Source organism: Megalobrama amblycephala, linkage group LG8, assembly GCF_018812025.1.
Source record: "Megalobrama amblycephala isolate DHTTF-2021 linkage group LG8, ASM1881202v1, whole genome shotgun sequence".
Taxonomy (NCBI): domain Eukaryota; kingdom Metazoa; phylum Chordata; class Actinopteri; order Cypriniformes; family Xenocyprididae; genus Megalobrama; species Megalobrama amblycephala.
In genome coordinates this window covers 27,630,185-27,657,901 of record NC_063051.1, presented here as the reverse complement: position 1 = coordinate 27,657,901, position 27,717 = coordinate 27,630,185, and the positions used below count along the sequence as shown (strand labels likewise).

The following is a 27,717-nucleotide window of genomic DNA, read 5'->3' as shown; positions in this document are numbered from 1 at the left end:
AGTGAAAAACTAATATTATAAATATGCCTAAAATATTATTTGAAATAATACCATTGCTATGGTAGTATTTACCTGTGCCTTTAAGAGAGCGTCTATAATAAGGAGTGGAAACATAATCCAGCTCTCTCGCGCGCGCTCTCTCTCTTTCTCTTTCTCTCTCGTTTTCCAGTCACCAGAGGCGAATAACGGAACTAGTTAGACCGTAAATTGCTTGACAGTTTTAAGTTTAAACTTTTTGATACCGTAGTTTCGTCTAATAATAACTCTTCGCGTCCACCTTTAGAACTCTAAACACTGTCTCTTTAAGAGGGTTTACCTACCGACCTCCTGTTGATCCGACAGCATTTCCCCACACATTACGGTTCTTCTGCATCTCCTGCTATTCTCTCTGCGCTTTACTTCATTCTTAACTGTTTATTTATTTATTTATTCACTTTGGAAACTTGAAGAAGCTCAAACATGGCAGAGGTAGGGAAAGGAGTCAACGCCGGGAAACTGGCCAGTAATGTACAGAAGAGGATAACCCGAGCACAAGAGAAGGTATGCATGCTTACATTGACTTTTTGTAAATAAAACTTTTTTTTTTTTGCTATTCTGTTTGTACATTCAGCTGCGACTTCTGAATTGGTGTTTTAAGATGTCAAATGATATGAAACTGTGTTTACAGTAGGAGGAGACTTTAAAAACGACAGCTGAAACGCATTGAAACACTTAATACAATACTCGCCTCTGTTTGTCATGCTCACTTGCTTTGGAAATGTTTTTATTTCTCATTTCCAGAGCAGCTGCTAAAGTTATGCTTGAAGATCTGAATTCTGATGAATCATTTGAGATGAGGTGCATTACACAACAGCCGATCAATAATATCACAATATAACATAATAATAATTATTAATATATGAATAACCTATTGAACTTTTAACATTTTCACCGTTATTGCCCAAGAAATAGATAGTTCAATGAACCTTGTCACATTGGGAAGTTGTCACATTGGGACATAAGCTCCTTTTTATTGATCATGATTTCAGAAGAACACCTTGTTTAAAATATTAAAACTTAAAAGTCTTTAAAAAGCGTTCTCATACAGTGTTTTTTTTTTTTTTTTTTTTTTAAATGTGTCATAAGATATTCCCACATGAATTATGAAACATAATTTATGAAAGGGGGTAAAATTATTACTCCCTGAACTATTACGAAAGACATTTGGCTACAATACTTGGCACTTGTCTGAATGTGTGTCATTGTCATTATGTGGTTCATTTGTTTAAGGTGTTTAGATCCATACAAAACCACTGCTACCAAAAACAAGCATTTGTGTAGTTGGACCTTATAATTACTGAGCCCTTACGACAACTTTCTCATGCCCCAACTAGTCTGGCTCTCTCCTGTAACATTTTTATCACAGAAAAGCCCAAAATGTCCTCTTTAAGATACACTCAGGACCTAAAACAGTCACATGTATGGGCTCAGAGATATGAACAGCATATGTCCACTGGCTCTCAAGAACATATGAGGACTTCAGATGCAAAAGCTTCTAAGTGCCATCTGAAATTTTCTTATAAAATTAGCATTTTTATCAAGCTCGTATGTTTAGGTTCAGTAATTTCACTTTAATGGCAATTAATAGGTCCTTTTCATTGCCATTAAAGTGAAATAACTGAACATAAACATTCGAGCTTGATAAAAATGCTCATTTTATAAGAAAATTTCAGATGGCACTTATTGCATCTGAAGTCTTGATATGGAGCAGGTTGGAAATGGTGATGTTGTGGCAGAGTTTAAATCGCAGGGGTGTATCAACACAAACCAACCCCCAGCTGAGTGCAGGAGGTCCTACACAGGAAGTGTCATTTCCACACTAAACACTCCAAATGACCGCTGGCCTCCCAGAACGCACAGATGGACACCAGAGACTTGCACTGTGCAAAAGTAACACGCTTTTGATTTGAGTGACTCTAGGATGTAAGACCAGATTTATAGGAACTTGATAAATTTAGCCAGTCCCGAGGTGTACTTTCGGAGTCTGAGACAAGCACACTGGTTAAACGAGTTACTAATCTGCATTGGCAGTATAGGGTCAGTTGGGTCACTTGGCAGGGGCCAATTAAGAAACATTGGAAATCGGTTCATTTTAGCCTTTAAAAATACTGGTCATTTTTGTTTTCATCCTAAATGTTGTTACACAGTTTTATTCTTTCATAAGAGGCTTAGATGACTTGGATTGGAGATTTCGAGGAAAGATAGTTTTAACATTTCCTGTCCTATAAACCAAGCAGACTCATTACTTTGTTATCATATGTGTAAAGAGTTAAGAGGTTATTTAGGATCATTGTCTGTGTCTGTGTTTGGGTTCCTCTTCCTGTTGGGTCATTTCTCTTCGGTCCCACATACTGGACTCATAGTGCTGATCTTCAGCTGCTTTGTGTATAGATGTTGTTGAAAGAAGTCTGACCAAGGCCGCATTTATTTGATCAAAATTACAGTAAAAACAGTAATATTGTGAAATATTACAACTCTTTTCTATTTGAATATATTTTAAAATGTAATATATTCCTGTAATGGTAAAGCTGAATTTTCGGCATCCAGTCTTCAGTGTCACATGATCCTTCAGAAATCATTTTGATATGCTGAATTAATGCTAAGGAAATATTTATTATTATTATTATTATTATTATTATCAATGTTGAAAACGGTTGTGCTGCTTAATATTTTTGTAAATCATAATGTTTTTTTTTTTTCAGGAATATTTTTGCAATAGAATTTTCAAAAGAATGCCATTTATTTAAAATAGAAATATTTTGTAACATTATAAATGCTTTTACTGTCTCTTTTGAGCAAATTTGTTGCCTAATAAAAATATTTCTTAAAAAAAAAAAACTTTCTGACCTCATACTTTTGAACGGTAGTGTAAATCTTGGCTCCAAACTAGACAAAAAAGCACCGATTGTGTGCTATATTCTAAGATTACAGAATTTAAATGTTTGCGTGATGGATCCCTTTAGTATGTTTTTGGATTGATTTCTCTTGTCTATAGACTTTGCAATTGGGCTAGATATAATGTGTGAGTACTAGTAGTTGTTTAGCCTGCCTGAAGTCCTGTCAACTCTTTAGAGTGTGAAAAGCTGGACTCACTCTAAAAGTATATGTATGTGTGTTTTTGTGTGAGTGTGTTCACTCTTTCTAAGTGATCTGCTGTCCATCAGTGTGATTAACTTGGGGTAAGGTCTCAGTCTCCTCTTCCCCTCTGAAACTCAGCCAGTTAGAGGAGAGTTAACCATGATCCTCTAGTGGCAAATGGCCCACATCTCTGCAGTCCCCCTATATTTTCTCACTCTTTGCCTCTCCCTCATCCACCTGTCTGTCATTAGATGATGTTTGTCACTATTTTGGGACATCAAGGCAAGTTGTTCTTGAGTCACGCATTCTTGCAGAAACATTCCAAAAGTGTCCGTTCACTATGGAGACTCCCCATCTCAATATGTCATAATGACCCTGGAAGTCAAGAGATGGGTGCAAAGTTACAACAACCTCCTTTTCTCAGATTAGAATCCCAAAGTAAGTGTCCTCAGCCTTCCCCTGACCTCTGCTCCGATTGGACAGGCGACATGTCAATCAAAACCCCCCCACAGAGGTTCAAGCATGAGGCACTCCCCTCTTCCGCACTCCACCCACACACCTGTCCGTCCTCATAGAGCTATTGAGCAGTGTGTGGATTGGGCTATGAATAGCAGACAGGCTGTAGCTGTGAGCTAATCCCCAGAAACCCCTTGTGCGACAAACTGTGGTGTGTGTGAATGCCAACGGCTGTGGTCTGGGGTATTTTTGGGGCTGTAACTGAACACCAGCACACATCGACCAGAAGTAAAGACCAGGGGCCTTTATAAAACACGGATGAAGTGACATTTGGCTTATACTTGATAGAATGCAGTCATAAATTTTCACACACACATACACACAGGTTACTGGTAAATCTCTCTCATTGTAATCTCCTTTATCTGTTAGTTAATGCTCCACAGACAGACTAATTAAGCCTATCCACTTGCCACTCCTATGACACAGCAGAAGTGTGGGTGTGTGTTTACTTAGGACAGTTTTGTCCCAAAATGTAGCTCAATCTGACAACAACTATGGGGACACCGTTTTTTTTATCCTAAATATCTAAAAGGTCTTCTATTAGGGGTAGGATTTTAGTTAGTAATCCACAGTAAAATTGTAAAACTATAGTAGTAGTTTTACAGTATAAAAACAATAGAGGTCTTTAGTGTTGTAAAGGAAAGAGAAAATGATCATGTGGGTGTATTAAAATGGGTCACTTTATCAATTAGTATAAACTTGTCTCTCACTTACTTGAATGTTTCTATTGCACACTGAGGAATCTCTCAGCTGCTGGACAAATGGTCAGTGCTGGTCTGATCAGAGTGGTATAAATTAAACATGCTGATTAAGAAAGCAGCTCAGCCCAAACTCACTGCTATAACTTTAAAGGGGACCTATAATGCCACTTTTACACGATTTAATATAAGTTTCTGGTGTCCCCAGAATGTGTCTGTGAAGTTTCAGTTTAAAAAAACCGACAGATAATTTATTCTAGCTTGTAAAATTTTCCCCTGTTTTGGTGTGAGCAAAAACATGCCATTTTTGTGTGTGTCCCTTTAAATGCAAATGAGCTGCAGCTCCCTGCCCCCTTTCCAGAGGAGGGCGGAGCTTTAACAGCTCTCACTTCAGTTGCTCAAAAACAACAAAGCAGGAGAATCTCACGCAGCCAAAATGAGTATTGTCAGTAACAGTGTTCAGCCTTACAGAAGACTCAGGAAGAAGTTACAACTTTCAGAATGCATCTGGACGTTTCTGAATGGTTAGTGGATAAATTTATGTAGTTGTTGTGGAGTTGATCCAGCTCACCAACTAGCACGTGCTGTCATGTTAATCTTTTGTTCAAATCCAGCTTTGAATTGACCCTCGTTTGTGAAGCAGTCCAGCATAAAATTACAGCATGGTAACAACACTCTACTACAACAACTCTTCCTCTTCTCTAAAGCAGCCCAACATGGCCTCACACCCTTTGTTGTGTGTTCCCAGGGCAGGGCTTATGTAAATTTTGGGGTTTGTGATGTCACCAACCTGGGAAGAAGCTCGTTGTAGTCCCTACCAGCCGTTTGTTGTAGTCCTTAAGCAATTTCTGTAAAAGAAAATATCTCTTTTTGCATTGAACTTTGAGCGTCGTAACTTTGCAGATGTTGTTAATGCTCCAACAGCAACATTACACACTAACTAAAGATTTAAAAAGTGAAATCATAATCAAGGACCCCTACAAAGGAATAGTTCCCCCATAAATGACAACTCTGTCATCATCTACTCATGTCATTCAAAACTAATATGGCTTTCCTTTGTCTGTGAAATACAAAAGGAGACAATGTGAAACATGTTCCTGCTGCTCTTATACAATAAAAGCATAAAATGAACTAATCATTTTTTTCTCATAATTTATATACTTATAATATATATAACTTATAATTATATACTTCAATATATGCGCGAGACGGCAACGGTTGGAGTTAAAAAATCATCATTTGTGTTCTACTGAAGAAACAAAGTCACCTACATCTTGGATGCGCTGGGGGTAAGCAGATAAACATCAAATTTTCATTTTTGGGTGAACTATCCCTTTAAATGGCACAACTGTTTTCAACACTGATAATAATAAGAAATGATAAGTATATAATAAGAGGAAAATGCTTTAAATCAACATATGAGAATGATTTCTGGATGATTGTGACACTTGAGAAAATTCAACTTTGCCATCACATTTAAAAAATATTTCACAATATTACTGCTTTATTGCATTTAAGGCTGCATCAAATAAATGCAGCCTTGGTTAGCATAAGAGACTTTCAAAATCTTACGATATACTAGCCATCCTGATTAATTGGACAATCCTTTTTGAAATTGAACGATAACCGTGTCTGCTTGGCTGATCAGTGCATGTCATTCTATTTTCAGATAATTGAAAGTAAATTGTGAGTAATTAGTCAGTATAAAATGTTCTTTTTTCTTAGAAATTCTTGCGTAATTTGATCATATCCGTTATCAGCCATGAAAAATCCATGTCGCTCAACCACTAGCTCAGTCTGGGTGTACAGTCATATCCAGTGTTCCTGGAAGACCTCTGAGTCAGAGAGAATGCCTTCATCCCTGATCCCCTCTACTGCACAGGCAGCACAGGTCATCATGACACAGATCCAGGCCACTGTATTTTAAGATGTCGGGGGCTCGAGGGAGGGGTCCTGCTGCAATGCATTCAGGATCAGCTTTCAAACACTCCCTCCACAGTAATACACGTTCATACATTCTTCAAGAAGAGCACAGCTGACACGGCCTTTATTAATATAGATTAGAGGTTACTGTGATTTTCCCCCTGAGATTTATTGAATTCCTTTGCTCTTCTGGAGCATGATTTCTCTGAATCTTACTGTATTTTCCTCTTCCTTCAGTTGTAGCTGAAATGTATTTATTACAAATTTTGTTACAAGTTTCCTGTTGTGTTTAGCCACGTTCCCTTACTCTGTTTATTCTTAGTTTTTTCTTATCAGAAAAATTAGGGTATTATGTTGTTAAATTAATGTGTATTGAATTATTTTAGTGTGATGTGTGTTACAATGATGGTGTTTTGTATTTGTATGTATCATGACATTTGTATTAGTATTTACCATAGCATGTGGTGAAGATACTTGTGCTAAAGGTCGATTCATCATGAGGCTTTCTCTTTACCACTTGTGTTTTTAGGTGATTGTAGGTCAGTATTATAAAGGGAAAGAAAAATACTAAAGGTTTTTTTTTTTTTTTAGTAGATTTTTTTTTTTTTGTAATTTGATTACCCATTATGCCCCTTTTCAAAGCCTTGATTTTGTTTTGGGGGTTTACTACAATAGGATTTCATGCTTGAATGTTCGGAAATCACATTATTTTTCACATATTTTACATTGTTGCAGCACCTCTCTTCCCAGTCTGTCAGAAACGCTCTGTTTAGTTCCTGTCTCTATGAAGCCCCTCCTTCCATAAAGCACAATGCGCTCTGATTGGTCGGCTGGATCAGTGTGTTGTTCAGCTGCTTCGAGCATGTTTTGGAAATGTCACACCTCTTACCATAATCGCAAGTTTCAACACACTACTAACTAACTCATCCAGGCCCTGCCCTTTTTTTAGTGTATGATTTGAGTGGGAATTATTTAAATGAGGAATATTGTGACATATACATTCCTGGAAGAAAACTACAATCGAGGAGTTTCAGGGAGTTCAAAGTTATTATATAGAGAATAACTTTGGAGTAACTTTGCAGACCTTTTTCATGATCAAACAGCAACATTACACACTAAAGAAAGTTGAAAATGTAAAAAAGCATAATAGGACCCCTTCAGCTTTTTTGGAAAAAATGTGAGACCATTCAGGGATGGACCATTCTGTAAATTTCATCCTTTCATCTCGAATCCCTTTTGACATTTTGAAATGACTTCACAGGATGTGTTATTCTGTTGCCCATGTCAGGCCGACAGAGACCAATCTCTATGGGTCACAAATGGCATGGCATGTTTAATATGATGCTAGGAGATTATATGGGGGACCAGAAGGAAAAGGAAATGACCTCTGAATAAATAGAACCGGATACAAGCTCTACCTCATACATGCTTGACAGGAAGTAGGGCAACTAAAGGAAATGTGCATAATTACATCTGCTAGGAAATAGTTATGTCTTGTATAATGGAAACATCCTATGGAATAAAAAAAAAAAAATAGCTTTGAACTTCTGATGGGTGGGTGTGTGTGTGTGCGGTGCAGGAAATTTTAGTAAACGACACACTCATGGGCACACACTGTTGTAAGCCTCCTTGATTAACTTTCTTTTTTCATGAACAGTTACTGTATGTCAGCATTCTTGATGGGGAAGAGGAACATGGAACCGATACTGAAAGCACCGTTTGTGCAGAATTTGTGGTGGCAGGGATCTGAGACCCTATTTCTTGCTACCTTTTTAAGACGCATATATGCACCACTCCAAAGACTGCATGTAAAATTAAACGTGCATTAAAAAAATGGTGAAACAGATAAATTAATGAAAAGTCTATTTCGTGCAAAATGTCTGACAGGTATTAAAGTAGTTATAAAGACAATAAGCTATTAATAATAATAAAAAATAAACAAATTTGGAACCGATATCTTTCATTGCTTGTTGCTTTGTCTTGTTGCCTGTTTAGGACATTTTCTAGCGCTTTCGCTTACAAAGAAAGACACTTCTTGTCATGTTTGCAGTTGTTTTATGAATGTTTTAGGTTAGGATATTTTCACATTTTCAAAAATATCTTCTTTTGTGTTCCACATAAGAAAGAATAACATACATATTTGGAACCATATGAGGGTGAATAAATAACAAAGAAAATGTCACTGCATGTAGGTTGTTTATGTTTTTTGGGGGGTTTTATGATATGATATTTTCATATTCTCACCTTGGACCCCACAAACCCACAGGCTGGCCTGCACACATGTAATTACATAAGCTGTATACGGTATGTGTTTGTATGTTACGGTGTGAATGATGTCAGTTGTTTCGTGTTGTTCTCTGGTAGGTGATGCAGAAATTGGGTAAGGCGGATGAAACGAAAGACACAGCCTTTGAGGAGGGAGTGGCCAACTTTAACAAGCAGCTGGTAAGAGCCTTAACCCTTCACCCTCTCTGACCCCCCTGCTTAATATACTGCTTCCACTGACATTTGACCTTTGACCCTTTTCATAGTTCTTAAATATCTAGTGATGGTTTTTTCTATCTCTGATCTCTATCCACAGGCCGATGGCACCAAATTGCAGAAAGACTTGAAAGCGTATTTGGTGGCAGTCAAAAGTAAGACTCTCATTGTATGTCTTTGTAAATATTTTAATAAAAGTTAACACGAAATTTTTAAAGGGATAGTTCACCTAAACAAAAAAACAGGTTTGACTTTCTTTCTTCTGTGGAACATAAAATAAGATATTTTGAAGAATGTTGGTGACCATTAATCAAAATATCTTCTTTTATGTTCCACAGAAGAAAGAAAGTCATATATTGTTGGAACGACATAAGGGTTATTAAATGATGAGAGAATTATTTTTTTAGGTGAACTATGCCTTATAGTGGCTATCAGAAATAGATCTGGGTTTAATGGTCACTTGATTACACTAATGAAACGTGACAAAATTTGCTCAATGCTAACTTTAAAAAGAAAAACAAACACAATCAAAACATAAAGAAACATCTGTTCATATATTCATATGGAAAAAGTAGAACTAAATGTGCAATCACTCAGTGATGCTCCTTTGTATTTACATGCAGCCTTCTTTCAGATAAAATACATGAGATTCTTTTAAAGGGTTAGTTCACCCAGAAATGAAAATTATGTAATTTATTACTCACCGTCATGTCGTTTCACACCCGTAAGACTTTGGTTCATCTTCGGAACACAAATTAAGATATTTTTGATAAAATCCGATGGCTCAGTGAGGCCTGCATTGCCAGCAAGATTATTTCCTTTTTCAATACCAAGAAAGGTACTAAAACATATTTAAAATAGTTCATGTGAGTACAGTGGTCCAACCTTAATATTATAAAGCGACGAGAATATTTTTTGTGCGGCAAAAAAATAAATAAATAAAATAAATAACTTTATTCAACAATATCCAGTGATGGGCGATTTCAAAACACTGCTTCATGAAGCTTCAAAGCTTTATGAATCTTTTGTTTCAAATCAGTGGTTCGGAGCGTGTATCAAACTGCCAAACTCACGTGAACTATTGAAATTTCGAAACACTTATGATGTAACGAAGCCTCGTTTACTAAAATCACGTGATTTTGGCGCTCCGAACCACTGATTCGAAACAAAAGATTCGTAAAGCTTCGAAGCTTCATGAAGCAGTGTTTTAAATATCACTAGATATTGTTGAATAAGGTTGTTATTTAGTTTTTTTGGCACACAAAAAGTATTCTCGTTGCTTTATAATATTAAGTTGAACCACTGTACTCACATGAACAGTTTTAAATATGTTTTTAGTACCTTTCTGGGTAGTGAAAAAGGAAATGATCTTGTTGGCAATGCAGGCCTCACTGAGCCATCGGATTTTATCAAAAATATCTTAATTTGTGTTCTAAAGATGAACAAATGTCTTACGGGTGTAGAACGACATGAGGGTGAGTAATTAATGACAGAATTTTCATTTTTGGGTAAACTTACCGTTTAAAGCAGAACAGATCATTGTGACTGAACAAACACAGCCCTTCATCTATAGCTGTACCTGCCTCCATGTGTAACAGAGATAAGGTTGTCACAAATTCTTTCTGGGTTATAAACATGTGGAAAGTATTTTCAGGTCTGACCATATTGGTTTCTTCTTAAAGGGATAGTTCATATAAAAATTAAATTCTGTTAGCATTTACTCAACCTTACGTTGTTTAAATCTTTATTATTTTTCTTTCCTTGTAACAATTTCCTTAATTATTTACTCACCCTCATGAGGTTCCAAATATGTATATGATTATTTTTTTTTCTTTTGTGGAATGCAAAAGAAGATATTTAAAAAAAATTTCCAAACAAAGAAAGTTAATAGACCCCAACCTTATTCAAAATATTTTTTGTGTCAAAAGAAGAGAGAAAGGCACACAGGTTTGGAACAACATAAGCGTGAGTAAATGATGACAGAATTAAATTTTTTAGGTGAACTATCCCTTTAAATTTCAATTTTAAATATAGCTCCTTAAGACATGTTGTTGTCAAACTTCTGCTTTAAACACCGTAGAGTGGTAGTACATTAAATAAATGTGAAGTAAGCAGACAACCTTGTACAGCAGACTATAACTGCACTGTCCTAATGCAGAACACCTTCCCCTCAACTTCCTGCCATGTGACCACAAAAGCTCTCACTTCTCTGAAAGACATAAAGGGAAAGAGACTGCATGCGTGTTGGGTTAAATGAATGAGCATTTGCCATCATCTGTGTGAATGTACCAATGTCTGTCTCTTAGCTGACCCAATGTTTGTTTCCACAGCCATGCACGAGAGTTCAAAGCGTCTGCATGACTGTCTGGCAGAAATGTACGACCCTGAGTGGTTTGGCAAAGAGGAGGTGGACTCCATCGCAGAGGTGTGTAAGCATGTCACTGGCAGAGCCAAACACTCTATCTGGATTGTGTGACATTAGTGTTTTCGATGTGAAAAATCCCATAGGAGAGAAAAACCACAAAGGACATCTCTTTTATATGTCAGTTGTTTCTCCTAAAGGCTCCTGGTTCTCGCATTTCCCTCCTGAAATCAGATGTCTCTTGTAGAGTTTCAGAAGAATGTCACAAACCACATATCAACCCAGAGAAAAAATTTTATTGCTTAGAGGAGACTATAGATTAAATTGCCTCGTCAATGTCTCATACTTTGCTCAGATGTGCTGAGATACCAAAATCTGATACCAAAAAAGTCTTATACCAAAACCAAGATCTGAATATACACTACCATTCAAAAGTTTGGGATTTTTGTAAAGAAATGAATACTTTTATTCAGCAAGGAATTGATCAAACATCCCTAGTGAAAAAAATAGACTAAGAATGTATTTGAAATACATTTACTTAGTATAATACAAATACATTTACATATTTATGTGCTTAAAATACCCTGCAATTGTACTTTTCGTTTACTAAACTGGTAGACTTAAAGTCTGCTAAACTGGAACTGCTAATTTTGCACTTTAATTGTGCAGAAGTAGTGCTGAGGATATACTAAAGATATACTTAAGTATACAGTATTTGATTGTTCTAAAGTGGATCTATTGCAAGTATACTTTAGATATACTTTAAATGTCTTGCATTTAAAGACTGATATTATACAAAGATCATGCAATCCTTATTAAAGGTGCTACAGAGGATTTTTTCGTCGACTGAGAAACCAAAGACTGTTAGTGAGTTTTTTTAAATGAGTGCATGCGTAAGAACAACCCCCTTCCTTCACAGCTCATTTCGAGGGAACGCCTCCCAAAACTCCTTTCAGTGCACCTAATAAATAGTTTTTATCAGTTAGTAAAGACAGTTTCAAGTAATATTGCAAAAATATATAAAACAAGCACCTTTAATAGTGAGTGATATTAAAACACTTTTTAGACATAATATTAAGAAATGTGCATTGTGCAATAAAGAAATTCTCCAAAAAAAGTTTAATTATAATCTTTTATCAGTCTTAAGTGATATGTCAATAAATGTGTTAATGGATTTGAAGCATACTTAGTATGAAATAAATGTATTTTAAATAGATTTTGGTATAGGTTTTGTTTTGTTTTGTTTTGTTTTGTTTTGTTTTGTTTTGACTAGGGATGACAGAAAATACATTTATAATGTTGCAAAATATTTGGTGAGCACAAGAGGTTTCTTTCAAAAATCTTAGCAAACCTAAACTTTTGAACAGTAGGGTATATTTCAGTTCTACCAAGATCAAATTCCTTGACCTATGCTGTTCACATAGTCTTAACAATTATCTAATTTGTGTGTATATTAATTAAATTAAACATAATTGAAACATAGTTTATACAGTCACTTTGGAGCCACATCTTAAAGGTGCTACAGAGGATGTTTTGTTTTATACATTTTTGCAATATTACTTGAACTGTCTTTACTAACTGATAAAAGACTATTTATTAGGTGCACTGAAAGGAATAATATTAATATACATCATCTGTGCACGAGGTAGGGCCTTAAAAACATCAGCCAATCGTTTAGGCGATCATTGCGTAAACGATTGGCCCTCTGGATTGTCAATCACTGCCGTGACGTTCCTTGTGAGAGACGTGCGCGGCTGCGCGCTCCAGTAACTTTCCACATTCCACAGGCGCCGCATGCAATGTTTTTGTCAGGAGTCGGGAGTAACAACTGCAGATTATGAGTTACCTGCGGTGAGTCCGACATAATGAATCCACTAACACGACACAGCGAATGCCGGTGGTAAACACTCGTGTTCCAATACTCGTGCACGAGTTTTGGGAGGCGTTCCCTCGAAATGAGCTGTGAAGGAGGGGGGCTGTTCTTACGCATGCGCTCATTTCAAAAACTCACTAACAGTCTTTGGATTCTCAGTCGACGAAAAGATCCTCTGTAGCACCTTTAAGGGCCGGTTCACAGAATGTGTTTTTGCTTTGAAAAAGATGAGAAGCGGGCAGTGGAATGGGGAAAAAAAACGCAAGATCTCGAGGCGTGTTTATTAAAAGTTGAACTGATTTAAACTAGAGCGCTGTGTTTTTTTTAGAAAGCCAAATCATGTGCGAGATGCTGCAAAAGATGCAAGACACAAGCACAACAGTCAAACATGTTCATCTAGCACGTGTTTACATAGAAAAATAATGGAAAAGTAGCGCAGTGGAATGGAAAAGCGTGTTCTGTGCATGGCCCCTAAGACTACATGCAAGTGAAGAATCAATGCTCCCCACACTGGTGTTTCAAACTCTGTCTACTCATTCTGCAATTCCTTTCTGTTTTTTAATTTTTTTTTATTCCTTCCTTCCACTCACCCATGTCTCCATGAGTAAAGGAGATGATAGAGAAAGAAATGGATAATAATCTAGAGGTAAACTTGACCGATGACATCTCCAGACCAGGCCGTAGGTCTAGTATAGAGCTGGTGCTGGTGATGCTAAAGTAGTGCAACTGTACTGCAGTCTATTTTAGAGTAGATCTTTTCATACACATGTAGACTTTTGTCATCTGTGGTTTGTCCGTGTGTGAGAGAGCAAGCGTGAGAGTATGTGTCTGATCACATTTGTTTTACAGGACACTGACCTCCTGTGGCAAGATTTCCACCAAAAGCTTGTAGACAGTACACTCATCTCCATGGATACATACTTGGCTCAATTTCCAGACATAAAGGTTTGTTTTTCTTTGATAAGTGTTGCATGTAAGCATCACTTTTAATATTGCTTATACTTAGCTTTAGGGATTTGAACCACAAACCATATGTATTAAAATTTTTTGGTGAAACTTGTTGAGGCTTGTTAAAGGGTTAGTTCACCCAAAAATGAAAATTATCCCATGATTTATTCACCCTCAAGCCATCCTAGGTGTATATGACTATCTTTGCTTCACTTCAGAAGGCCTTTATTAACTCCCTGGAGTCGTATGGATTACTTTTTTTTATTTTATCTATTTGCATTATTTTTGACTTAACCTATTTTTGATAAACCTAGGAGGACTAAGGATATTTTTAAATATATCTGTGTTTGTCTGGAAGAAGATAGTCATATACACCTAGGATGGCTTGAGGGTGAGAAAATCATGGGATCATTTTAATTTTTGGGTGAACTTTCCCTTTAAGAAGCACTATTGCTTTTCTAAGTGATCTGGCTTATGATTTTTGCCTGGCTAATATGTCATAGACTTACACTGAAGTAGGAACCCGTCCGTATCTAGACACCAGAATATAATCAAGACTTGCAGGCGCACCACATAGAAAGCACCCTAGCAACACTCTCACAACACTTTAGCAACCTTATAGCAACGCCCTGGCAACCAGTCAACACTCCCTAGCATTGTGAGAGAAAATTTTGCACTAGCATGCTCCTCTCATTTATAGTAGTTACTGCTGTGTTAAATGGTCTTTGTTGTGACTCTCTGGCTCCCTCTGCAGGCTCGCATTGCTAAGCGTGACAGGAAGCTGGTAGACTTTGACAGTGCCAGACATCATTTTGCTTCTATACAAAAAGGCAAGAAAAAGGACGAGGCCAAAATTGCCAAGGTATCAGATGCTCGTTCCAGCTTGTTAATGTATGCTAATACTGTACTTTCTGGCTTTTTGTCCACAAGCCTTGTTAACTAACCAACTTAAAGGGTTGGTTCACCCAAAAATGAAATTTCTGTCATTAATTACTCACCCTCATGTCGTTCCAAACCTGTAAGACCTTCATTCATCTTTGGAACACAAATTAAGATATTTTTTGATGAAATCCGAGGGTTTCTGAGCCACACATAGACAGCAATGTCATTGCACCTTTCAAGGTCCAGAAAGGTAGTAAAGACATTGTTAAAATAGTCCACGTGACTACAGTGGTTCAACCTTAATGTTATGAAGCAGCGAGAATATTTGAAATTATTGAATAATGTCGTTATTTTTTTTGTTTTTGTACACAAAAAGTATTCTCATCACTTCATAACATTAAGGTTGAACCACTGTAGTCACATGGACTATTTTAACCATGTCTTTACTACTTCTCTGGGCCTTGAAAGTGGTAATTTAATTGCTGTCTATGGTGGGGTCAGAGAGCTCTTGGATTTCATCAGAAATGTCTTAATTTGTGTTCCGAAGATGAATGAAGGTCTTGCGGGTTTGGAACGACATTAGGATGAGTACTAAATGGCAGAATTTTTGGGTAAACTAACCCTTTAATGCTATGAGTAATTCATGTGTTGCAGTCAGTTTGTATGCTTGAGTATATCTGTGTGTTTGCACAAGCTTTTGTCCACCTCTCTCTTTGCTGCATGTCTAGCCTCTGACTCTGGTGGAGAAGGCTGCTCCCGGCTGGGCACAGGGAATAATCACAGCACATCAAATCGCACAAACTAACCTCTCAAGAAACCAGGTGACTCATCCGTCACTCAGCCTGTAAACCCTCCTTTAACCTGCCTAACTCCACCCACCTGCTCACAGTCCACACCCACTCACAGCATGGCATCTTTATGTAGCATCTGTGTATTTACTGTATATTTTTAGCTATGACTTATAAAATTCTATGTGTTGCGAAGAATACTATTAAAAAGATTGAGGTCAGTAAGATTTTTTTATGTTTTCGAAAGAAGTCTCTTATGCTCCCCAAGGCTGAATTTGATCAAAAATACAGTAAAAACAGTAATATTGTGAACTATTATTAAAGTGCCCCTATTATGCTATTTTCCTAATTTTGTTTTGGAGTCTCCTACAATAGATTTACATGCATCCATGGTCAAAAAAACACTTTTTCATTTTTTCATAATATACATTGCCGCATCGCCTCTTTTCTTAAAGAGTCCAAAAACGGTAAGTTCAAAGAACCAGTCTCTCTAAATCCCTCCTTTCTGTGAGCCTACTCTCCTCTGATTGGTCACATGGCCCAGTGACCAGATTGGTCTACAGCTTACAGCGCGTGTCGGAAACCATTGCCAATTTCAGCTGTAGAGGCTTCCTCGGTGCTTGATACATTGATACGAACGATTGCATCGTTTTTTTCCGTATCAATTCCAGTGCGAGTCCTCTTCCTTTTGAAGTGCATGCAAAGTGGATTCACACACAGCACTGAAAACAGCATCTTTTCGACATGTCGAAACACGAACCAAACTCTTCCAGGCCTCAGTTATAACTATATTGTTACAGTGTTTATGCAATTTATTGCATTATTAAGTAGGTATGTATCAGGAAGTGTGACTGGAGTTCCTGACTACTCCTATCTACAGTTCAGAATCGATCCTTTCTTTTAGGAGACAATAACTCCATTCATATATGGAGTTATATAACCGTTCAATAACCGTTTTCTATTGTAATATTTTTTTTAAATGTAATTTCAATCAAATCTGAATTTTCAGCATCATTACTCCAGTCTTCAGTGTCACATGATCCTTCAGAAATCATTCTAATATGCTGATTTGCTCCTCAAGAAACATTTCTGATTATTATCAATGTTGAAAACAGTTGTGCTGCTTAATATTTTTGTGGAAACCGTGACATTTTTTTTAAGGATTCTTTGACGAATAGAAAGTTAAATAGAAATCTTTTATATCATTATGAATATCATTACAGTCACTTTGAATGATTTAATGCATCCTTGCTGAAAGTATTAACTTCGGTAGTGTAGTTTACTCTAAAAATGAAAAATTATTTACTCTCCTTATCTTTTCCTCCACGGAATACAAAAGGATTCCGCAGACTGTCCAAGCTTCACTTTTCCATACAGTAGAAATAGATTGTGCCAGTAAAATCAAATGAAAATGAAATCAATTTAATCAAAATATTAAAGTTGCACTGCAAGACATGCAAGAATTAGTGTTTGATGTTGTGACTATAACACACAGGTTAATTTGCAGTACTTTAATATATTTTTTGGTGCAGTTTTGTCCTTTTGGAGCTTGATAGACCCTAGTAACTATATGTTTTCATTGTATGGAGAAAAGATCCTTAAAGAACACAAATAAATGAATACAGTTCAGAATTATATGATGTTGAGTAAATGTTTTATGTTTGTTTTAAATGCTTTCTGCAGATTTCAATTAAAGGGATCACAGGGTCCATTTGTCCACATTCCTGCAGAGATGAATGCGTAATTCTTTATATACACATTTTCATAAATTATAGTGTCTTTAGCCTAATGAATGTGTGTGTTGGTGGGTTTGTGTGTGTGTTTAGGCTGAGGAAGAGTTGGGGAGAGCTCAGAAGGTATTTGAGGAGATCAATTATGAGCTCCAGGAGGAACTTCCCACCCTGTGGGACAGGTAATAACCACCTATTCATTCTGCCATCTCTCTGTTTATCTCTCTTATTCCTTACCCTTAAAGGAATAGTTCGACTAAAAATGAAGAACCGTCACGTCGTTCCAAACCTGTGTGGTATTATTTTTTTTCTGTGGAACACAAAAGGATTATTTTTGTAGGAACACAGAGTCTCTTGTTTTCACCAAGGCTGCATTTAATTGTTAAAAAATACAGTAAAAACAGTAATATTCTGTGTTTTTATATATTTTAAAATGTAATTTATTCCTGTGATGATAAACCTGAATTTTCAGCATCATTACTCCAGTCTTCAGTGTCACATGATCCTTCAGAAATCATTCTGATATGTTCGGATAAACATTTCTTATTATTATCAATGTTAAAAACAGTTGTGCTGCTTTATATTTTGTGGAAAGAGTGAAACATTGTTGTTTCAGGATTCTTTGATAAACAGAAAGTAGAAATCTTTTGTAACATTTAAATGTCCTTATTGCCATTTTGGATCAATTTAAAACGTCCTTGCTGAATAATATAAAAAGACAAAGCAAACACTATATATATATATTGAATTGCAGTGTATGGCTTCAGAAGATTTGGAATATAGCACACAAGTCCTATTTATTTTATGATACTTTAATGTTGTTTTTTGTCTTTGACCTTCAGAGGTCACAATGAACTGCAAAAACTGCAATTATTCTTCTTTTATGTTCCATAGAAAAAAAAGAGTAGCATGATTGGAATAACATGATGGCAAGTAATTATTAGAATATAATTTTTTGCTGAAGTTTTTTCTTCTAAATGAACTGATGTTGACTTCTCTCTGTCTCTCTCTCTCTCTGCAGTCGTGTTGGCGTCTATGTTAACACATTCCAGAATGTATCTGGCCTGGAGGAAAAATTTCACAGGGATATGGGCAAAGTGAGCCAATAATAAGAGACTTATTAACAAGAGATAAATGAGATTATTGTTGTTAGTTACCAGGGTATGTCGCACTCTCTTGCACACAGCTGAACCAGAATCTGAGTGATATTATGACCAAACTGGAAGAGCAACGCCTAGCCAAGTGAGTGCTTATATCTTGGGATATTTCCTGTCTGTATAGATTCCTGTAGTTTAGCACACAGATGTGTGAGTCCTTGTTTTCCCTGTAAATTAAACCAACCCTCCCCCAAACAACCCACAGAAAAGGTGTCACGACAGCAAGCACTGTGAAGAGGTAACAGCTCCCATGTTTTGTGTGTGATTGTTTATGCAACGTTTATTGCATTAAAGACATACTAACACTTTGTTGCTCTGGAAACTTACCGCAAGCATTTGAGTGTGCATGTGATCATGTGTAGATGCTGACACACACACAAAAAACAACAACTGGAATGTCTTTGAAATGCAGTAATTGTGCATGGTAGTGATTTAAACCAATCTGTCTGCTGTATTAACACTGATCTGTGCTGCCCCCTAGTGATCTATATCAGTCATTACACTCAGAACTGTGCATGCCAACTGTAGTAATTATTTACCAATCTGTATTTCTCATGCAGCGAAGAAGCAGCCAACCACAGTCTCTCAGAGTCTGGGTCGGATGCCCCTAAATCACCACAAAAGGTATTGTGTGTGTGAGAATGCTGACGTTTTTATTTTCTGTACATTATGTCTATGTGTTTGTCACATTGCCTATGGAGTGTGTCTTTCATGTATATGAGTATGTATAAAACTAAAGATTCAAAAAACAAATCCAGACCATTCATTATTTTGGCTTGAGAAAGCCTTTATTCTTCTTCTTCTTCTTCTGAGACAAACATTTCTGACTCTAACTCCTCCTAAGCTTTCAAGCTAGAACCACCAAACTTAGGTCAGCAATGTGCTAATTCATGCTAGCAACATGTTAAAACATGTTAGCAATGTGTTAAATCATGCCAACAACATGTTAAAACATGCTAGCAGTGTGTTAAAAGTAAAAAGTGTTAGCAACATGTCTGTGACTGTCTATCTCTGTCTCTTTTCTGATGGACTCTATTGCCATCAAAACCTTCAAACTTCAAGCTATAAAACTTAGTCAAACTTTCTGGTCAGGCTTGGTTTTTACTGTGCATCCTCGTAAATAAGTGATGGATCTCAATGAGTCAAATAGGAGAAAATGTTGAAATTGTTTTGTTTTTAATTGAAAAATTTAAAAAAAAATTTAAAAATGTTTTTTAAGTGTTAGGGTTAAACTAGTAATTATAATTACCCTTACAGCAGTGTTATTTTATATAATATTATAGTACTTATTAATGTTTAGAATTACATTTAATTTTTATATTTTCAGTTTTTTATTTTTGTTTATGTTTTAGTAAATATGTCATGTGTTTTTGTCATTTTTACTGCTTTTTTAAATAGTTGTATTTAGCTTTCATTTTATTTTAGTTTCAGTACTTCTGCTTAAACTTCTTTTATTTCAGTCAGTTGCCAGGGCAACATTTCTAAAACTATTTTTAATAGTTTAGTTAACAATAACAGCACTGCCTTACAATAGAAGTTTGTGGAATTTTCTAATAAACATGACGTGCGTGTAAGCAAACTTAAAGCATGTGACACAGAAAGAATCTAATCATGAGCAGTGCTGATTTTGTGTTTTAACCTGCAGTGTGCTGTGTGTTTTCCTCATTATCTGCATGTGTGTGTTGGTGCGGCAGTCCAGAGAGGGACCGCCGGTCGCACGGCCCCCAAGGCCTGCTTCGTCTCAGGAGGTGAAAGAGGACAACATCATTAACCTGTTTGAGGATGCAGTGGTGTCTGACATTAACGTTTCAACCGAGCCAGAGGTCAGAGGTCAAATGACTCACTCCTCTGCTCATCTAAGCACTCACACCAATCTCTTCCTCTTCACATGTTTTAATTTATAATGCGTCTCCATACTTAAAGGGTAGGTTCACTCAAAAATGAAAATTCTGCCAAACCCAAAAGACTTTCATTCATCTTCAGAATGCAAATTAAGAACTTTTTGATAAAATCTGAGAGCTTTCTGTCCCTCCATAGACAGGCTATGCAATTGGAACTTTGATGCTTCAAAAAGTTCATAAAGAGATCGTAAAACTAATCCATGTTAATTTAGTCCACTTTTACAGAAGAGACATGATCGCTTTATATGATGAACAGATTGAATTTAGGCTTTTATTCACATTCATCAACTCACACATCAGTTGTAAACGAGTGAGGTTTATTCTCGTGTGTTCCGCAGCATTTTTGAGATTCTGGAAGAGGTTTGTCGTCGTGCGTCATTCAGGTTCAGTTGAGCTTCTGTTTATGTTCGCTGATCAATGTTTATATGTTAGTTTTACGATCTCTTTATGAACTTTTTGAAGCGTCAAAGTTTTAATTGCGTAGGCTGTCTGTGGAGGGACAGAAAGCTTTCAGATTTCATCAAAAAGATCTTCATTTGCGTTCTGAAGATGAACGAAGGTCTTACGGGTTTGGAACTACATGAGGGTGAGTAAATAATGACAGAATTTCATATTGGGTGAACTAACCCTTTAATGAACACATTCATCCATTTCCACCCTAAAAGTGACTGTTGTTACCTCTCTTTCTGCTCATTCTACTAAAGTATCACTAGCTCTTGAGTTTGTCAACATTACCATCATTTCTTTCTGCAAACCAATGATTCCACTAAATATTGTAACTGTCCTAGTAAAGGTGGTGTAACTATAACAGTCAGCTTAAGGTAGCTACAAGTATTATGTGGTTAAATGTCAAAATAACTCCAATATCATACACTTGAGTTGTGTGGGGTGGGGGTAAATTAAGCCCGATCTGCTGTGACGTCACAATCGTGTTGCATTGTGGACTGTGGATCTGCCTCAAGTGTACATATTGATTAGACTCACAAAATCGAGGGCTTGAGGGTCTGTCCAAATAAACTTACTTCGCCCACTTGATGAAGTTGATGAACAAACTTCAAAATGGCGGCGGGGATTCCCCCGAGGGGAAGTGATTATGTCTAAAAGTGGAGTTAAACGCAGCCTAAGATGCATCTTGGGTTTTGCTGTGGAAAGCCATTTCTGCATGCTTCCCCGATTTCGTTTAAATGCATCCAATTTTAATGTACATATGTGTACATAAGTTTGCTCTTTGATACAGTCTTTTCAGTCCATTTGAGTTTCAGGGAACTGAAATGACACTTTGGTTCAGCATGTAATGTATTTACTCCATGCATGTGATGCATGTTAACTTGCTTCCTGCTAGTTTCCAGAACAAGACCAAGGGTCAGACTCAGAGCAGAAAGAACACCTACAAGAAAAAAAGGATTAGCAGACATTTTTCTGTGTATTCTAGTGATAATAAAATGAAATAATCATAACTTACACTACTGTTCAAAAGTTAGGGTTCAGTAGAATTGTTTTTATTTTTTTTTAATTAATACTTTTATTCAGCAATTTGCATTCAATTTTTATAAAAAGTGACAATAAACCATCTTGAGATTAAAGTTGTTAAATTTCGAGAAAAAAATCATTAAATTTAGAGAAAAAAGTCGAGATAAAATCTTTTTTCTCACAATTTAATGAGTTTATTCTCAACATTTTATCTCAACTTTTTTCTCGAAATTTAACAACTTTTTTTCTCATAATTTAACAAATTTGTTCTCGTAATTTAACGACTTTTTTCTCGTAATTTAATGACTTTATTCTCAACATTTTATCTCAACTTTTTTCTCGAAATTTAACGGGTTTATTCTCAACATTTTATCTCGAGTTTTTTCTTGAAATTTAACAAGTTTTTTCTCGTAATTTAACGAGTTTATTCTCAACATTTTATTTAGACCTAATTTAACAACTTTAATCTCAAGATGGTTTTATTTTTTTATTATTGCTTGGCCCTAATCCTCTTCCGTATATGGATCATGTGACATTGAAGACTGGAGTAATAATGCAAAAAAAAGTCAGCTTTACCATCAGTAATAAATTTCATTTTAACATATATTCAAATAGAAAACTGTTCTTTTAAATTGAAAAAAAAATATTTGGTGGCTTTGATTTTTATTTTTCATAAAATAATAAAATAAAAAAAATAAATAAAAAAAATTAAACAATCTTACTGATCCCAAACTTCTATAGTCTATTAGATTCTCTGTGGGCCTAGTCATTGCAAGCATTACTGTATATTTATGTTCTTCTTACTCTTGTACATCCAGGATCCACTATTAGATCACTTCACCTTTAACAAATGCTTTCCTCTCATATTTGCTGCTGTAGCTCTGAGCACTGTTTGTTATAAGCAAAAGCTCCTCTAAGTGCGGTCTGTGAGAGCTCTCTGCTTACTGTTGACATGGTGACAGACGTACCTTGCACTCTTATTATGGGCCTCGTTTATCTCACTCTTTCATTCTGTGCTGCCTCATTGAAGGGGGCTTCATGGAGCTCATGGGAGGTAAGACTGCTGTTTTGGCACGCTTGTGATGGATCAGTTCACTCTCGACATAATCTTTGTGATTCTTGTGGTCTGATTGAGCATAAAAGAACCATGGGGCTTTTGGATGAAAGTGTTCTACAATCTTTGGTTTGACAAATTACAAACAAAACCACACATGAACACACATTTATCAAAAATTAAACCTTGTTATATTATAACAGATTTCCACTTGTTTTTCTACCATGTATTTTGACTTTCCATTCGACAAATAGATAGATAGATCGATCGATAGATAGACTTAAAGGTGCCCTAGAATTAAAAAGTGAATTTATCTTGGCATAGTTGAATAACAAGAGTTCAGTACATGGAAATGACATACAGTGAGTCTCAAACACCATTGTTTCCTCCTTTTTATATAAATCTCATTTGTTTAAAAGACCTCAGAAGAACAGGCGAATCTCAACATAACACCGACTGTTACGCAACAGTCGGGATCATTAATATGTACGCCCCCAATATTTGCATATGCCAGCCCATGTTCAAGGCATTAGACAAGGGCAGCCAGTATTAACGTCTGGATCTGTGCACAGCTGAATCATCAGACTAGGTAAGCAAGCAAGAACAATAGCGAAAAATGGCAGATGGAGCAATAATAACTGACATGATCCATGATAACATGATATTTTTAGTGATATTTGTAAATTGTCTTTCTAAATGTTTTGTTAGCATGTTGCTAATGTACTGTTAAATGTGGTTAAAGTTATCATCGTTTCTTACTTTATTCACGGAGACAAGAGCTGTCGCTATTTTCATTTTTAAACACTTGCAGTCTGTATAATTCATAAACACAACTTCAATCTTTATAAATCTCTCCAACAGTGTGTAATGTTAGCTTTAGCCACGGAGCACTATCAAACTCATTCAGAATCAAATGTAAACATCCAAATAAATACCATACTTACGCGATTAGACATGCTACATGACGAACACTTTGTAAAGATCCATTTTGAGGGTTATATTAGCTGTGTGAACTTTGTTTATGCTGGTTAAGGCAAGCGCGAGCTCCGGGGGAGGGGAGCACGAGATTTAAAGGGGCCGCGCAAGGAATCGGTGCATATATAATTATGGCTCAAAATAGGCAGATAAAAAAATAAAATAAAAAAAAATCTATGGGGTATTTTGAGCTGAAACTTCACAGACACATTCAGGAGACACCTTAGACTGATATTACATCTTTCTACGGCACCTTTAAATAAACGGATGAATAAAAATGTACTATGACTGCTTTCGATTAGCACTGTAATTAAGTGACAAATTGTTATCGATCAAATTAAGATTATTCCAAATTAATCTGTTAGATAATTCTTTCAATGCATTAAACAGAACTCCTCAATTAACTTGAGAAACAACAATGAACTTGACTTCAGACCATATTGGGATATAGTTTAGAGTTTCATGTCTCTTATCTTTTCCTTCATTCCTTCTTCTTGTGAATTATTGGTGCCCTATTGCCTGCGCTTTTCTCCCACGGCATCTATTTTACCCCAAATCCAAACAATCTGCCTCAAATCCAAAAAACAATCCTGGCTGACCCTTCCTCCCCATCCCAGCCTGGTCAGATCCCCGCTTCAGACCCCTCCCAGCAATGGGATTCAGATGATGAAGCTGCCACGCAACCTTACGGCCAGCCAGATGAAACTCCTCAGTGGTATGATGAGGTCACTCCTGCTGTACAGCCGTATGAACCCCCCAGCTGGGATGAGCAGGACAGTGTGTCTGCGCAGTCAGGCTGGGCCAGTGAAACGGCTGCGCCTGCAGAGGCTGAACTTGCGCAGCCAGACTGGGAGGACGATGCTGTGGAGCGCTGGGGCGAGGAAGGGTCCCAGGTAGGGCAAGAGCAGGACGCAGATACAAACTGGGGCAGTGGTACTGCTATGGCTTTGGAGGCGGAGTCAGAGCCGCCTCAGTGGGAGGAGCTTCAAAGTGTAAGAGGAACAAGAGTCTTGATTAATTTTGACATAGTGTTAGGATGACCCAGAAATAAATAATGCTGTTCTGTGGGTGTGGCTGTTCATGTTGAGTGTTTGTTTTTGTGTAGAGTGAAGTCAGGTTGAATGGGATGCCTTTTCCAAGTCATCCCAATGGCAAAAAGTGTCCCAATCACCCCGAATTCACTTTACATGTGTTTTTCTGTGTATAGCATGTTTGTTTTATTCTCTTGAGATGCTCAGGTGTGGTTAACTGGTTCTTTTTATTTCATTATCATTTTATCTTTGTATTTAGAATGAAGCTCCAGCAGTGACAAATGGCTCATCAGATGCAGAGCTTCCTCCATCGGTTCTCTATAAGGTAAGTTGAATTGGGAACCCAAGATCCCAAAGATTTTGAGCAGAATATTTTACATTCCCATTAAAAATATTAAAGATGTTTTAATGTTTTTGAAAGACAAATTTTTGGAAATTTGATTAATAGAACATTCAAAAGAACAGCATTTATTTAAAATAACAATGTCCACTTTCAAATTAAAATTTCCTGATAATTTACTCACCCCCATGTCATCCAAGATGTCCATGTCCTTCTTTCTTCAGTCGAAAAGAAATTAAGTTTTTTGATGAAAGCATTCCAGGATTTTTCTCCATATAGTGGACTTTAATGGTCTCCAAACGGTTAAAGGTAAAAATGACAGTTTCATTGCAGCTTCAAAGCGTTCTACATGATCCCAGACGAGAAATAATGGTCTTATCTAGAGAAACCATCACTCATTTTCTAAAAAAAAATAAAAATTGTATACATTTTAACCATAAATGCTCATCTTGAACTAGCTCTCTTCTTCTTCTCTATTAGAATTCGGCAGTGTAGACGCTTTTAAAGTGTATTACTGCCCTCGACAGGTCAAAGTTTGAACTAATTGTTATATACTTGCACTTTGACAATTGACAATTTAGTCAAACTTTGACCTGTGGAGGGCAGTAATACACTTAGCAGTGTCTACACTGACGGAATTTTAATAAAGAAGAAGAGGAGAGCTAGTTCAAGATGAGCATTTATGGTTAAAATGTATAAATTGTTTTATTTTTTTTTAGAAAATGAGTGATGGTTTCTCTAGATAAGACCCTTATTTCTCGTCTGGGATCATGTAGAATGCTTTGAAGCTGCACTGAAACTGTAATTTTGACCTTCAACCATTTGGAGGCCATTGAAGTCCACTATATGGAGAAAAATCCTGGAATGTTTTCATCAAAAACCTTAATTTCTTTTCGACTCAAGAGAGAAGGACATGGACATCTTGGATGACATGGGGGTGAGTAAATTATCAGGAAATTTTAATTTGAAAGTTGAACTAATCCTTTAAATATCACTTTTTTATTTATTAACATGATTCTTGGTAGGTGAAAGTAATGCATGACTATGGAGCAACAGACAGCGATGAACTTGACCTGAAGGCTGGTGACATTGTGCTTGTGCTTCCCTTTGCCAACCCAGATGAACAGGTCAGTCATGACACACATGCTCAAACACATTCGCATACAATCAGACACTGACTCATTGTCCTTTTGTTTGTGTGCGCAGGATGAAGGCTGGTTAATGGGTGTAAAAGAGTCATACTGGATTCAGAATAAAAACCTCCTAGTGAAAGGAGTCTTCCCTGAAAACTTCACCCAGAAACTGTGAGCGGAACAGCCATCTCACAATCACCTGTTCTTATCCTTCGTTTTCTCACCACTCTACTGTGATGCCATTTTTTATAAAACATCTTCAAAAATAAGTGCTTCTCAAGCCAAAAAAAAAGCTCTGTTCTATATACATGGTCACTTTCATAGAATTGGAGTAGGAATAAATGATAAATTCATCAGATGAGAACTTGCAGCAGTATGCTTTACACTAAAAAGTGATATGGACACAATTAAAAGATGCCAGATATGGATGAAAATCGAGGCCGATTTGATTGATGTTTGTCGTTGGGCCATTTTGGGAAGTTTGTTTAGTACATGAAGCATTTTTTTTTCTTCTTTTTTTCATCAACTGACTTTGACACATCAATCAATATATTTTAGTGAAATCTTTTACTCTTTTGCTTAAAGTCAACATGAAATCAAAATTGACCCAATTAACTTTCTTAAAGGGATAGTTCATCCAAAAATGAAAATTATCCCATGATTTACTCACCCTCATGCCATCCAAGGTGAATATGACTATCTTCTTTCAGACGAACACAATCAGAGATATATTTAAAAATATCCTTAGTCCTCCAAGGTTTATAATGGTAGTGAATGGAGGGCCATGTTTTGAAGTAAAAAATAATGCATCCATCCATAAAAAAGTAATCCATACGATTCCAGTGGGTTAATAAAGGCCTTCTGAAGTGAAGTGAAGCAATGTGTTGTTGTAAGAAAAATATCCATATTTAAAACTTTATAAATTCAAATATCTAGCTTCAGGTGGACGACCGTACGCAGAATGCGCAAGTCGATTTGCTGCGGAAGAGTCTCCTTTGACCTGACGCACAACGTAATGACAAACGCGGAGGCGCAGAGGAATAATGGGATGGGATAATTTTCATTTTTGGGTGAACCATCCCATTAACATACTTTTTCATTCTTACTGTGCACTATTCTTCAGTGCTTGTTCCACACACTGTAAAATTAAAAACTGTGCTAATAACTGTTAAAATAATAGCAAGTGCAAAGAGTGATAGATGCTCTTCGCATAAAGTGTAAATAGAAGTAATATACTATTTGTACTAAAGGTAAAATATCTGAGCAGTGGTGGGCGGAGTTAGTGAAAGTAGCCTTTGTCAACCAGGTTGGCTATCTTATATTAGTATAAGTAGACAT

The 27,717-nt window shown here is 36.5% G+C and overlaps 1 protein-coding gene across 5 annotated transcripts; it reads left to right on the top strand.

The window, feature by feature from the left end:
• Positions 1 to 115: 115 nt before the first annotated feature.
• bin1b (bridging integrator 1b) lies at positions 116 to 26,737 on the top strand. Of its 5 annotated transcripts, XM_048200312.1 has the most exons (17): positions 116 to 540; positions 8,619 to 8,699; positions 8,836 to 8,890; positions 11,066 to 11,160; positions 13,820 to 13,915; positions 14,673 to 14,780; positions 15,529 to 15,621; positions 17,415 to 17,500; positions 18,340 to 18,415; positions 18,505 to 18,560; positions 18,681 to 18,713; positions 19,036 to 19,099; positions 20,170 to 20,298; positions 24,493 to 24,867; positions 25,166 to 25,231; positions 26,272 to 26,373; positions 26,453 to 26,737. In XM_048200312.1, exons 1-17 carry the CDS (start codon positions 460 to 462, stop codon positions 26,552 to 26,554), a joined length of 1,698 nt encoding a protein of 565 aa, XP_048056269.1. In that variant the 5' UTR covers positions 116 to 459; the 3' UTR covers positions 26,555 to 26,737. The 5 variants fall into 5 exon arrangements, with proteins under 5 accessions (XP_048056269.1, XP_048056270.1, XP_048056271.1 ...); XM_048200313.1 differs by lacking the exon at positions 18,681 to 18,713; XM_048200314.1 differs by lacking the exon at positions 15,529 to 15,621 and having other exon boundaries at positions 118 to 540.
• The last annotated feature ends 980 nt before the right edge of the window (positions 26,738 to 27,717 follow it).